The sequence below is a fragment of the Podarcis raffonei genome, chromosome 5, assembly GCF_027172205.1.
Source record: "Podarcis raffonei isolate rPodRaf1 chromosome 5, rPodRaf1.pri, whole genome shotgun sequence".
Classification (NCBI taxonomy): Eukaryota; Metazoa; Chordata; class Lepidosauria; order Squamata; family Lacertidae; genus Podarcis; species Podarcis raffonei.
In genome coordinates this window covers 32,802,582-32,817,440 of record NC_070606.1, presented here as the reverse complement: position 1 = coordinate 32,817,440, position 14,859 = coordinate 32,802,582, and the positions used below count along the sequence as shown (strand labels likewise).

The 14,859-nt window shown below is 44.5% G+C and overlaps 1 protein-coding gene across 3 annotated transcripts in view; it reads left to right on the top strand.

Annotated features, from left to right (window-relative positions):
- The window catches only part of ADAMTS14 (ADAM metallopeptidase with thrombospondin type 1 motif 14), a 78,904-nt gene that overhangs the window by 37,183 nt on the left and 26,862 nt on the right, over positions 1–14,859 (top strand). For 2 of the 3 annotated variants that reach the window (XM_053388517.1, XM_053388519.1), the window contains exons 5-6: positions 6,892–6,975; positions 8,311–8,467. In XM_053388517.1, the coding sequence (XP_053244492.1) occupies positions 6,892–6,975; positions 8,311–8,467 (241 nt within the window). The remainder of the gene's footprint in view (positions 1–6,891; positions 6,976–8,310; positions 8,468–14,859) is intronic. The other variant, XM_053388518.1, reaches the window with a different exon arrangement.

Below are 14,859 nucleotides of genomic sequence, written 5' to 3'. Positions count from 1 at the left end.
CCTGCTCCCCACTGGTGCCAATGCAGTTAGCTTTCCTCCCTAAATCCAACTGCAGTGTTTTGAAGTGAGGGGAAATTTTCATCAAGGTCCCCACCCCACCCCCAGGATCACAGTTGGGAAGGAAAGGGGTAAAGCTCACCTCCACATATGCTACTGTTTCTAGGAAAATTGGGCCCTAAACCGAGCAGCTAGACTGGTGACCATATAACACCGATCCTGAAAGACCTACACTGGCTCCCAGTATGTTTCTGAGCACAATTCAAAGTGTTGGTGCTGACCTTTAAAGCCCTAAACGGTCTTGGCCCAGTATACTTGAAGGAGCATCTCCACCCCCATCGTTCAGCCCGGACACTGAGGTCCAGCTCCAGGGGCCTTCTGGTGGTTCCCTCACTGCGAAAAGTGAGCATACAGGGAACCAGACAGAGGGCCTTCTCGGTGGTGGTGCCCACCCTGTGGAATGCCCTCCCACCAGGTGTCAAGGAAATAAACAACTGTCTGGCTTTTAGAAGACATCTGAAGGCAGTCCTGTTCAGGGAGGTTTTTAATGTTTGATGTTTTATGATGTTTTTAATATTGTGTTGGAGGCCGCCCAGGTTGGCTGGGGAAACCCAGCCAGATGGGCAGGGTATAAATAATAAATTATTCTTATTATTTTTACTTGTACCTGGGATTAAATTTCCAAAGCTCCTGATGTGGTTGCTAGTCACACAGTTAACGTCATTTGCATTTTGATGCTTGGTTGCACTGCTTTCAGAGGTACTGTTTTCTCCCTTGTTTCAGCTGCTCAATGCTCAGCCCAGACCTGGTGGGACCTGGTGCAGAGAGGGACTTGATGGGACCCACTGCAGCTTCCAGACAGTCCTTGTCAAAATCAAGACCCCAAAGGACCAGAAACCCCCAGATAATGCTAGATCACATCTGGGGTAGAATTTGGCAGTACCCTCAACCATTTTTTAAAAAAACAAAAAACAACCCTCCATATTTATTCTATGCCATTGCTTTAACCATTTGCCCTTGTCATGGTTCCAGCCAATATCTGGCTTCCAACTTGCTGTTTTGCAAGAGGAAACTTAAACATGGTTAATAAGAAAGCCAGTTCAAACCAAGCTTGTCTTGCTTTGAAGGCAATCTGTAATCATGATTTAGGTAGTTAATGTATATATTAAGTGTTGTTTCTCAGTGGAACCTGATTAGAAACGTATTTTCAGAACAGATGGACAGTGCCCATGATGATGGTGGAGTTAATAACATTGGTGTGTCCTTCTGATCAGTGGCTCTTGGAGACCTTCTAAACGTCCCTCTTTCCGTGTGTCCATTGCACTGATCCTGCTTACCCAACACCTACATGCCATGTGAGGATTTTGACTAATGCAGAGACCCATCGATAGTATGACTTCATTCCTTGAGGCCCACCTGCAAGTTCCAGTCCTTGCCTCCAAAACGAAACTTCCTTTTGGTCCTTGGCAGACTACAGTCTTAGGAGACTCACTGGTGGTTCCCTGTCCACCTCTTTGTGTGTAGATCAATTTGTTTCTCTCTCATGTTTCTGAAACCGTGACTCAGAATTAGGATGAGAAAGGGCTTTCCCTTGCTTTTGAGAAACCTCACTTCCGTTGTCAGGAGCTTGGAAGCGCTGGATGCACAAACTGTCTCAAAAGCCCCGAGAGTGATGTTTCCACCCCATCTGTTTCCATGTCTGGCCCTTTTAAAAATAAAAGGAGCTGTTCTTTGTTACACGCAGATGTTGCCTTGCTACCTGTGTCTACATATAGCAGCAGATATATTAAATCTCCCCTCCAAGCAGTAAAAAATCTCATCTGGGTGGACTAGGAACAAGTGTACAACTTGTTGCTGCCAGCACAAACAGCTCTGCTCTTCCACTTAGAGCTGGCTTGACCACACTCCAGAACACTTTGCGATCTCTCCTCTGTGCGTAACTATCTCTCCCATTAACTGGGAGAAGAATAGGCATAGATTGGTTTCACCCACCCAACTCTGCTTCAGGCTGAATTCAGATGGTGTGCATGTACAACAAATGACTTAACCCCTTGGAGAGGTGAGGAAAGAAATTTGCTTAACAATTCTGAGCAAGACAAAGTTCTTCCACTTGGCAGTTGACTTGTGTTTGCTTTGCTTAATGTTTAAAGGCACATAGTTTTGCACTCTCTCTCTCCTGTCTTCCCTCTCATTCAGTCCTCATTTTTTCCCCCTTTCCTTGACTTGGGCTGAGGCCAACCCATTTTCTTGAGGTTTTGTTTGTGAGCTGCCAAAGTCATGCTGAAGGCACTTCAGGTCAGCTCTGCCTGGTTCAGAGACGAGCTGGCATGCTCATTGCTAGTGAAATATTTGGTAGTGACATTCCCGCTCTACATACAGACAATAAATTTGTATCTCCAAGGCAAGGAGGCTGCTCGTATGCTTTTTCTGCTAATAGTTTTCTGCTAATAGTTATTACTGATTGTAGCCAGACTCATTGTGCTAACGCTTTCTATTGCTAAGTATCCGATTTTATTCAGCAGGATTCTTAACTCTCTCTCTATAACTATGTGCAAGGGGTAGGCAATGCGATGCCCTTCTGATGTTGCTAGACTACAACTCTTCTCTTCCCGGACAATTTGCCATATGGCTGGGGCTGATGGGAACTGGAGTCCGACAACATCTGCTGCAGGGTAGCTACTGAAGGATTCACATGCCTTAGGAACTGCTTCCTGCCTATCTTCTGCTGCAACCTCCAACCCTAACCCAGAAAGATGTCAGCAGAGCTGTCAACTACCCGCATGCTGCTTTAAGGCACACCTGTTAGCATCTAGGTACAGACAGCAGTTGGCTGCTTAATGCCAGCTTTGTCAGTGCTAGTCCTTTGGAGGAAGAAGAGATGGAGAGTCTAGATTCCGTCCCTCCCTCCAAATCACAATTGGTCCTGTCTCAGCCGATACAGCTGGCCATCTGCTCGGAGTTGCACACACAGTTCCCAATGCAGTGCCAGGAACAGTTTCTGCAGGAACAGTGTGTGCAGTCCCAGTTTCTGATGCAGTGATCCAGCAGTGGGACTCATGCACCTTTTTTGTCCATGCATTTTCCATTCTAGGAAGCAAGGAGTGCATATGCATCATCTTCTCTGGATCTGTGCATCTGTATTATTATTATTATTATTATTATTATTATTATTATTATTATTATTATTATTATATTTATACCCCACCCATCTGACTGAGTTTCCCCAGCCACTCTGGACAGCTTACAGAATTGTACTGAGGTAGTGGTTGTTACACCATTTATGTACTCAGAGGCACTTCCTTTGATATGGATGAGTTTGGCTAAGGTAGCATAGGAAATGGAGCCCTTCCTAGGGTTTGAAGACCTTTCAGCAAGAGGACTGCTAGAGCCTGAACTTTATTCTAGATTTTTTAATATTGATATGTACTGAGGGGGTGTGGAAGATTGTGGTTCTGGGTTTCCGCTTTGTGCATACTTTTTCAACCATCAAAATGCGTCCAGTTCACATATTTATTCATAGTTTGGGAAATTATGATAGTGTACAGGGAAAATATCTCTGTCTCAGATACTTGGAAAATATTTAAATCCTCTTGTTTGCTTGCTGGTTATTAAGCGTGACTCCTTTCCCAAAAATAGAAAACCCCATTTCTGTTTTACATATGATATGTGTCAGGGAACTGCCATCGGAACGAGAGGAGGAGGCGAGGCTCCACGACGATGCTGGAGAGGGGCCAAGTAGGGAGAGAGGCAGGTCTCCTGTTGGGGAAGAAAATCAGCGCAACACCAGGGATGAAGGGGGGCCAATGGGGGAAGCAGAGAGCAGGCTCAGAGACTCTTCACTGGACACCAGCGGGGAGAGCACAGGTCCTCCGCTACCCACACCCTCCCTGCGCAGAAGACTTCCGTGCAGGAAGAGTAGGAGGAGACTGGGCGTCAAACAACTTTTATGTTGGAAAAGGTTTAAGAAACGCCCACTGTCAGATTCTGCCAGTGACTGAACAGCCACAAAGTGAAGGGCTGTCCAGCCAGGAAAGGTTTAACCAGGCCACCTAGCCAGGAGTGGCGGCAACTTACACACGAGCAATCCCATATAACCATTACAATATGGTAGTAAATAATGATATCATGTAGTCTTGGAAGGAAAAAAAATCCTACTAAATTGGGCCAGTTTAGAACTCTCTGTTGTCTGTTTGCATTTAGACAGCTAAGGGAACAGACTGGGAGGAGGTCCTACAGGGCATGTGTATTACCTCAGTGTTGTCTAAGGAGGACCTGATCTGTGCTTAGCAACTGAAGTGTAGGCTTCATTTGCCCAGTGTGTGTTGCTTGCCCCTCAGCCATGGCTATAGGCCCCAGAACATTTTTTAAGGTCAATTGTGGGAAAGGGGGATGGGGGTTTGAGGAGTCTACATGAAACATTTTATGGGGTGGGTGTATTAGCCAGCATTACTGTAGGAGCAACAGATCTGTGCCCCCTGTGTGGCAAAGAGTGGGGCAATAGGGTAATAATTGATGTAGGGAAATAATTTACGTATGTGTATGTGAGAAGAGAAGGGATGCAGGTGGCACTGTGGGTTAAACCACAGAGCCTAGGACTTGCTGATCAGAAGGTCGGTGGTTCGAATCCCTGCGACAGGGTGAGCTCCTGTTGCTCGGTCCCTGCTCCTGCCAACCTAGCAGTTCGAAAGCATGTCAAAGTGCAAGTAGATAAATATGTACCGCTCCGGCGGGAAGGTAAACGGCGTTTCTGTGCGCTTCTATGGTTCACCAGAAGCGGCTTAGTCATGCTGGCCACATGACCCAGAAGCTGTCTGAGGACAAACGCCGGCTCCCTCGGCCCATAGAGCGAGATGAGCGCCGCAACCCTAGAGTCGGTCACGACTGGACCTAATGGTCAGGGGTACCTTTACCTTTACCTTATGTGAGAAGAGAGGGAAAGATTTCTCCCCTTTCTCATCCATTCCACCAGCTGTTTATAGAGTGATGGGGTTGAGGGGTGGTTCGGGAACCTGATTCATGTTCCATTGGACTTTTCACTCCAAAATGACTAGTAGACATCCAGTTTCTCTGTGAGGTGCAAATGTGTTCGGATGTGAACGTTTTCCTTTTAGCTGGATGAATTCCACCCACTCTTTGGCCATTCGTTGAATCTGCTGAATGTTTGCAGGATGTTTCATGACTGATGAACTCCTAGTGGGAAATCCAGCTGTTCTCAGTTCCACTTGGTGATATCATCGCCACCATCTAGCTTTCTGTCTTTATTTGAACATTTTGTTTATTCAAGATTGGTCTTTTATGGTAAAAGAAGATGTTCCTTCAGCACCTGGCACTGTAGCAGAGGGGCAGAACAGGAAAAGAGGGGAAATGATTAGCAAAGTTTACACGTTGCTACTGAGAATATTTTTCCCCCCAATGTATTTGTTTGTTAAATATTTATCTCCTGCTACATCTCGATTTCCTTTTCTGTAGAAGACAGCAATCCCTCCTGTAATCTTTCAGAAACATTTTCATGGGTGTTTTGAGATAGGCAACAAGGGAATGAAGTCTAGCACAGGGAGGGCTAATCTTTATTGCACAAATTCTTAATGCAAGGGTAGTCGGGGCAGGTTCTCTTTCAACTCGGGAGTAGCCAATGTGTTGTCCTCCAGAGGGTGTTGAACTACAACTCCCATCAGCCCTGGCCATTGACCATGCTGGATGGGTCTGGTCAGAGCTGGAATCCAACAATCTTTGGGGAGGGCACAGCTTTGACTATCGCTGCTCTAATATAACAGGTTTTCCCTCCTCCAGTGATGCTAATGGAAGATTATTCTCACCTTTCTCCCTTTGCAATTCCCGCAGTGCATGCTAGGTTCCTGCTTACAAATGGAGGACTCCTTTAGAGACATACTAAATGTGTATCAGGTCAGGGAAGAAGAGGCAGGGAGGGCAGTGAAAGAAGCAGAAAGAGGAAAGAGCTTTGGTGAGGCGGCATACAAGTCATTCAGCATTTGATCCAGGATCGATGGCAGGAATTTTTTTGCATGTGTGTGAGTGTGAAAAGTGGAAAGATGTAAACCACCACATAAATTTCTATTGGAAGGTGGTACAAAAATTTGTGTTTGTGTAAGTAAGTGAATAAAGACTGGGCCCTATTTGTATCTCATATGCATAAAATGTTTCTTGGATAATATTTTCACAATGTGCCCTTTATTTGCATCAGTGTGTCCCAAGCTTGTGTCTCCAGCTGCTTTTGGACTACAATTCCCATCATCCTCAATCACTGATCTTGCTAGCTAGGGGTGATGGGAGCTGTAGGCCAGAAACAGCTGGAGACCTAAGCTTGGGAAACACTGGTCTACATTACCCTTTCTGCTGTGCAAGATGCCACTTTGCATGACACCATTGGTGGACAAGCCATTAATATTATTATGAGTAGTAGTAGAAATAAATTTATAACCTGCCCTTCTTCCCATACGAGCCCATTATTGGGTGATTTCTTTATTGGTATTTATGTGCCAAAGCAGCCTTAAGTGTCTTTGCGTAGCAAGATACCAAGCTACCATGTCCTGAGACGGAAAAACACTTAATATCTTTTCAGCCTAGGGTGGCCTCTTTGCTGCTGCCTCATTTGTTCTATTAGTTTCTCTCACAAAGGCCCCAGTCACCCTCCTTTCAACTAGATTCAGACCAAGGGAAACCAGGTCAGAACCGCAACTCCTCTTGAAGTCCTCAGGTAGAAATGGGGGTTGCTTTCTACAAAAGTGGAGCTGAGTTTGTAGGTAATGATCACTGTGCTGCTTTGAGGATGAACAAGGTGAGGGTTGAAGCATGCTTCATACTCAGAACGTGATGCATACTTTTTAACCTGTGGCCTTTTTTTGGTATTCCCTCCCCCTCCCCCTGGCTCCCTAGGTAGATGAGATTTACCACGATGAATCATTGGGGGTCCACATCAACATTGTGCTGGTTAGAATGATCATGGTGGGGTACAGACAGGTAAGATATTAGTAGTGTTTCTTTCTAACGTAATATATGTGCAGGCCTGTGCTTTCGGCAGAGGAAGTAAGAAGTTTGCAAACCAGTTTACATGGTTTTTCTGTACTAGCTGTTCTCTAATTGGCCAAGCGCTAACATCGCTCGTGCCAGAAATAATGGGGTATACATTGGTGCAGAACCTTTGGCCATACAGGTGTTATTGGACTGCAGTACCCATCAGCTTCAGCCAGCATGGCCAGTGGTCAAGGATGATGGGAGATGTAGTCCCAACAACTTCTGGAGGGCCAAAGATTCCCTAGTCCTGCTCTGGTGGGTGGACTATAAGAGATTGTGGGCATTGGGGAGGTGGTAGAGAGAGGGCAGTAGAGAGAACAACAACAGATTTAAGAGAAATCTGTACTTTCAGAGAACTGGCATGTTGTAGCCTTGGAGGAACTTATCACTTCAGGCCACATGTAGGGGATCTAATGTGTTGGCTGTTATCCATATTCTTAAAAATAGAAAGTAGAGGAGAGGACTGAGCAAACGTAGGGCTCAGATGCTACGGAAAGGCTTGATAAATGTGGAGATGGCTTGTCAGTCTTTTAATTGATCTCCTTCATTTTCTGTTCATCCATCTAAGTCAAGGTTGGCTAGTCCTTTTTAGGCCAAGGGCTGCATAGATAGCCAGCCCCCTCTTTGAGGGCCATATGGGTGTGGCCAATGCATACTTGCACATGAGTTCATGTGTGTGCACATGCGCACTCGTGCACACACACACACATCTGCTCACTTGTTTACTCATCACACCTACAGGCCACCTACAGCATATGCATCACCCATGAAGAACTCAAAACACACACACATCATATTTGCAGCTGAGGGCTTTCCTGAGTAAAAAGCAGTTACTGCCCCTCTGCGCTGCAGCCCTGGAATGACGATGGTCAGTTGCTTTTTGGTCGTCACAGGCTGAGAGTTTTTATCTCCCCATCTCAGCTTCAAGAGCTATAGCACTGACGTTGAGAGATAATGCTGTGGCTTCCAGGATTCGGCCCACAGGATAGCTGCCTAAATGTTATAGGGAGTTGTCTCCACAGAACAGCATGTTTTGAGTTGTTTTACGGGGTTTTGTCACTCATGGAAGAATGCCTTTTTAGGTCTCCATTTATTTTTGAGCTGCTGACTCATTATGAGAAGGCAAATTTCCAATCAGCTGCAAGCCTCACGCCGTATTTCTGACTCAAGAGTATGATTTTTGAACTAGAGTTTCTGAAACAGACTTTATGAAGCCCCACTTTAAATTCTGGCCAGGCTCACTCATCCTGAATGAATTTCTCATTTCCTCATTTCCTGTAGTCGATCAGTTTAATAGAGCGAGGGAACCCGTCTCGGAGCCTGGAGCAGGTCTGCCGCTGGGCCCATTCTCAGCAGCGCTCGGACCCAGAACACGCAGAATACCACGACCATGCTGTGTTCCTCACCAGGCAAGACTTTGGTCCTGCAGGTATGCAAGGTACTGTATTTATCTCGATCAGGTATGTGCAGTTTGGTGGACACAGGAGAGAGCCTTCCAGTTCAAAAGCATTGTCTGATGACCTTCTGAAGAGCTTTTCCTTTACTGATTGCCCTTAAAGTTTTTATAAAGGCTTACGAAAGTTGGGATTTTAAGAGGAAAGATAGAAGACAGACATAAGTATAGTTCATCCTTTTGAATTGTTTGTGCAGGTTTCCATGCATGCATAGAGGTGGCGCAAATTCACACTTGCACATTCTCTAACCAACTGGGCTAAATGCAACCCCTTAGTTATGCAGTGTGACCTTCTGGGTGCTTGATTATCCCCTTGCCACCCAATTTTTGTATTCTTGGTCAGGGATCAAAAGTGGGTTTATTGAGCCTCTATTAGCTATGGGATTTTACATGACTTGACTGATGACAAGCTGCACCCGTCTGCACTACATTCAAGAATTTAGAACAACAAGCTCAAACTGCAGTCTTAAGAGAGCACTTAAAGGAAGGGCAGTGCAGCAAACTATATCTGCAAAGAGGTTTCCAAAATCACGTGAATGTAGGGCCTGGAATTGAATTGGGGGGGGCATGCAGAGGAGGAGCCACAGAGGGGATGCTTAATCCATTTTTTGTGACTGCCATTCCAGAGTTCTTCTCTGGAAGTGCCACTCCCACAAGTTGGTCTGCTCTGCATTCTGGTCCTGGAGTCTGTCTTATAGGTGTGGGAGGGGGAATAGTGTTTTTTTTAATGGGGGATTTCAAGGAGGAAACTGGTGGTTGAGGAAGGGGATTACTTCCCTTGCAGTTTCTCCTCTACAAATTCAATCTGCCCTGCAGTGGCATGATGAGAGGTTGGTGTGTTGGGAAGCTCATTTGCCCCCTTCTAACATGTGGCTATGCCCTAAAGGAGGCATAGGCAAACTCGGCCCTCCAGATGTTTTTGGCCTACAACTCGCATGATCCCTAGCTAGCAGGACCAGTGGTCAGGGATGATGGGAATTGTAGTCCCAAAACATATAGAGGGCTGATTTTGTCTATGCCTGCCCTAGAGGGTGGAGGGAAAGCGGGAAGGATTTTGCACACAAAACACATCACTGGATTTGATAAGAGTTCAGCGTGTGATTTCCAAATTCTGTTTTTTTAAAAAAGATATTTATTGAGTTTTTCCACCTTTATACATTAAAAAATCAAAAAGAAAAAACAAAAAAGTTAAAAACACATAAAGTTTACAATCCTTATTTTCAATAACATATTTCCCTGACTTCCCCACACCTCCCCTTCTTATATTCCAATTCAAATTGTTAATTCAACAAGTTCTTGTCCCCAATTTTTGACCTTGTTATATTTAATTCATATTTTTTTTTAAAAAAAACCAATTTTAACTTATAAACATCAGTATTTAAACATCAGTGCTCATTCTTAAAACTTTTTCCTAAAGTCGACCCAAATTCCCTTCCACGAATTCCCCAATTTTCATACTAATAACAAAACAAAATAAAAAAAAAACAGATTATTATTCTGCACCCTTTGGATTCCCACCCCCCCCCTTTCCCGGTTTCAATCCCCAACAAATGTCCATCAGTCTTAGTCTACTATCAGCCTGGAGACCTCACGTCCGAGGCTCTTAATTCTCTCTCAATTCCTCTCTGCCGGTTTTTTTGGTAGTCCTTAATATTAAACACCAGATCTCGGAGAAGCTCTGTCCCGATAGGGTCCATATTTCTTCCAGCCAGACCTCCATACTTAAAAGTGGAGCCTGAATCTTGTTTCTTACTCCTTTTAAGTCCAAATGTCCCAAAAGCTCCAACTTTCACCTTAATCAAATTTGTAATCCATAGGTCTTCAGATCTCCACATAAGGAGATCTCTCCATTCTTCAATCTTCAATTCAAAACAGTTTTTCATCATCCAGTACTTATTTTCCTTTGTAGCCATCATGTCAGGCCTCTGGCTCTCCTTCGTCATCTGCAACATTACATCTCCTCCTTCCTTTTCCTCAGAAACAACATATGTCTCTTTCTCCAAACTCTCAAATCTTTCAAGTTTCTCTTCTTGTCCAGCTGCATGGACTTCATGAGTCAAGTCCTTATCAAATTCAATGGATTTGTTTACTGTTAAGTCCAGAGTTGCAACATTTGTAGCCAAAACATCAATTTGGCCTTGTAACTTTCCCAAGAGAAGAAACACTCTGTCCAATTTAGCTTGAATTTTTCCTCCTTCAGCCATTCTTGTAATGTCCCAAAATCCCCTCTAGAGGGATTTTGGTTACTTTATCTTCCTTCCAGTTCAAATCCAAAAATCAAGTTAGTTTGTATCAGTTCTTCCTTGTTTTCAACAAAATATAACCAAATTATAGCAAATATATCCAGCAGAGATAGCAGAAACAAAGTTCTCTTTTTCCTTCTTGACAGCTAATTTGACAGCTGTCAAACTCTTCTATATCTCCTCAACAGGCTCTCTCGCGGATCACTCCCGGGTCCGGGGGAGTGGCACTTCAGCTCTCAAAATTAGCTCTTATCCTCCAGTGAAATTACTTATACTGCCAAATCGTGAAATTAATGTCTTTTACCCAATAAAGAAGAAGAAATTATCTCGACCTTAGTTAGCTAGTCCTTGCTTTAGATTATTTATAAGACGGGGAGACGGACTTCCTATTTGCGCCTTCCCTGATCGTGCCTAATTCAAATTTTTTTCCCCCTTTACAAATCCAATTTCCGTATTACTCACGGGTTGTTACATTTAGAGTCGAATTGTTCACAAGAAGAAGTCAGCGCTCTCCGACCATGGCATGCGGCTTCACTCCGCAGGAGAAGCAGTCGACTCTCAGCACCGCGCCGCTCATCCCGTCCCCCGTTTCGAAGCCTTTAAAAAGGCTCCTTCGCGGGTCAGGGGGGCGCAAATGGTGCCCTCCGAGTCACCAAGTTCACAGGCTTCAGCGCCTGTGATTTCTGAGGGTCCCTGCGTCGCTGCAGCGGCAAGACCCGGATCCTGCGGAGCCGATTCCCTCCGGAGCTCGGAGGGAATCCACCATTAGCCGATGGCGCTAACCCGGAAGTCCGTGATTTCCAAATTCTAGGTTCCTGTAAGGCAAGGTAAAACTATAGACTGTTTTAACTCCACGCCTTTGTATTTGTGATTGTGCAATCTGAGATTTTTTTTTGTAGAAGAAAAGTCATTTGGAATAGCAAAGCGACTGAAACTTGGCCTAAAAATATGTGTTCATAATTGGCTGGTGTTTTTGCTGTAAGCAAAAGAAGTGAGGTATTTGAAAAGAATCTTAAGTATTAGCCTATGTTGCTGCTTTCCCCACCCCAAGAACAAAGTTTCTGCAACTGTGACAAGTCAACATTTGTTCCTTGTCTGCAATGCGTTTGAGTCCAGTAAACAACACCTAACTTGGACTTCTAACTCTCCTGTCTTCGGAGGAACTTCTTCTTCCACAGAAGTTCTTACTCATTGGTTTATTTTAGTTCCTCCAAGAAGACTATTAAATTCAGATGGATCCAATTCAGATGGTTGTTTGAGAAATAGACTTTAAGAAATAGAGGAAATTGCAATTAGTTCACTGTGTCGGTTGCAGTCTTTATCTTCAGGTTCATTAACATTTAGCATGAGCAAACTCCAAAATATTAGAACGATAAAATTAATGAATCAAAATGAATCAAGTTATGCTCAGATCATAAAAACCATTCCGACAAAATAATTTCCAACAACCAACGGTTGCCTTAAGTGTTATAAGCGGAATTCACGAATGCGAACGTTTAAAAAAATAAATTCTACAGTGTTACATCTTCCCCTCCAAATTTATATGAAGGCAGGTCTTTGTTTTATCATCATGAAATATAACTGAATAGCGATTAGAAAATGATCCTTTAGATGCACTTTGTCTCAAATCCTTATTTGCAGTGGAAATGACTTTGGAGTTCTGTGTCCAGGTTGTTGTGATGTCAAACCTGTGCAATTGAAACTACTGTTCCATATAAGAAGTACCCAACTGGCAACCAATACCATCCACATAGAATTATAGGACAGAAAAGGACCTTGAAAGTCACGAAGTGCAACTCCGTGTTCAGTGCAGGATAGCCAAAGCTGAAGCATTCCTCCTTACTCCTCCTGTACATTTCCCACACAGGGTTTTGGGATATTTTGCAAGTAGTTTTCCTAGGGTCACTTCTACTTTCATAATAAAATAGTTGCCTGCCAAATTGCAGAGAGGGTAGTGAACCCCTTTTAGTTCTCCCTCTTCAATCAGCTTAAAAGGCAAATAGTAAAGGTAAAGGGACCCCTGACCATTAGGTTCAGTCATGGCCAACTCTGGGGTTGCGGCGCTCATCTCGCTTTACTGGCCGAGGGAGCCGGCGTACAGCTTCTGGGTCATGTGGCCAGCATGACTAAGCCGCTTCTGGCGAACCAGAGCAGCACACGGAAACGCTGTTTACCTTCCCGCCAGAGCGGTACCTATTGATCTACTTGCACTTTGAGGTGCTTTCGAACTTCTAGGTTGGCAGGAGCACGGACTGAGCAACAGGAGCTCACCCCGTCGTGGGGATTCGAACTGCCGACTTTCTGATCGGCAAGCCCTAGGCTCTGTGGTTTAACCTACAGCACCACCTGCGTCCCTTAAAAAGGCAAATAAACCTAGACTAATTGGTCTGTAATCTGACAGGCTTCATTCACTTCTGTCTAAAGGGGGTGGGTTAGAGCTATTTGGGGCAATATGGTAGGACATGCTTTTGGGTGAGAAAGCCCAGGGGGTGTACGTGGTTTTCAATAAAATGCTTTCCTAAGCATGACAGCTATTGTTGTGATGGAGAGTGTGAGGGATTATTAAATGAGAGTGTGACTTATATTTTCCTCTTATATTTTCCTCTCGTTTTATTACCCTTAGTACAGTTCCACCCAACCGTTTAGTTTATAAATACATTTCAGCACGGTCACATTTGCGCTTATAAAGCCCAGTGCCTCATCCATTCATTTTAATTCTTCTGCTTCCGCTGGGTATCTCTGGAATGAACACCATGGGAAGATCTCGCCCAGCGCACTGAGGTCAGGGCAAGTCTCAAGCTCCTTGGGGGTGGGGTGGACGGGGGGTGGACGCAGCAACTCCATAATGTTTCGGCTCAGCACAGGGATACGAGCCAAGAGAGGTAGTCAGCAAAACTGAAACGGTAATTAAAGTGCGCACGCTGGTGGCCCGCCTTCTCAAAAGGGGTCTAACGTTGATCCTGCTAAAACCATTTGCTTTAATGGAAGCTTCTCTGGGCCTTTAAACCCAATAGCTATGCAGTGCATTGTAAACGAAAGATCAAAGTTACAAAGGTGGCCATTCATGACTTTGGCAGGGGTCCCTGACTTTCCAGTTCCATTTGGCAAGCGTGCCTGCTTTAAAATGCTGAGGCCTCTGTTTGTGCAGAAAGTAGTGCTCGGGGTTGTGTGTGGTAGGTTTTTTTTAAAATCATGGGAAAGAGACATTTCTGCCACCACCCTTCCATAGCTGTTTATGTGAAGTTTCTATGGCAAAAGTTGTTCGATAACAGCCACCCTGTGGAAGCGTTTTGTGTTGGTTTTGTGTTGTTGTTTTTTGCATGCCACAGTGGAAATCATAGACTCATAGAATATTATAACTGTAGCATTGGAAGGAACCCCAAGAGTCATCTAGTCCAGCCCCCTGCAGTGCAGGAAACTTTTTGCCCAGCTTGAGGATCAACCCCACAGCCCTGAGATTTAAGAGTCTCATGCTTGACCCGCGTTGCTAAATGTTATAATTGGATCATATCAATGTTCTGCATTGCGCCAGTGCTATACCTTTTGTCTCCATTCTGCGTTGAATCCATTTATGGGGATAATAGCCCACTTGACACAGGGTTGGGCAGGAAAAAAGGTATAAATTCTCCTCCTGCCTCCAGAAGGAAACAGGACAAAAGTGAATGGCGGTGCTACCTGCAAGCACAATCTGATTGGTCAAGGAGCATTGCCATTAAGCCATGGAAAGAGTGAGGAATGTAAAGTGTCACACACAGAGAGAGATATGTTAAATTCAGTCCTTGGCAATAGAAGCCGAGATGACTTCACTGGAAATGAAGTCTGTACCCTGCTGGCTGCTCTCCAAACACTTGGCCAGCTGAGGTATGTGGCAAAGTCTTTTTGGTTTCTGCTTCTTCCTTGGTAGTGTTTATTTCACTCTCTTTGTGCCGTAGAACAGCCGGCATTTCTGTTGAGTTTTTCCTGTCTCTTGACTATGTGATCCAGTGCAGAATAAGAGGATAATGGCTTGTCACTGATAAGTTTTTTTTTAAAAAGCACAGATTCTGTGAATGTAGCTGTTGCCTCTTGAGAGAAGCTGTAACGTCAATAAATGAGGGTCGAACGATTTTTCTCAGGGGCCAGCAAATTTCAGGA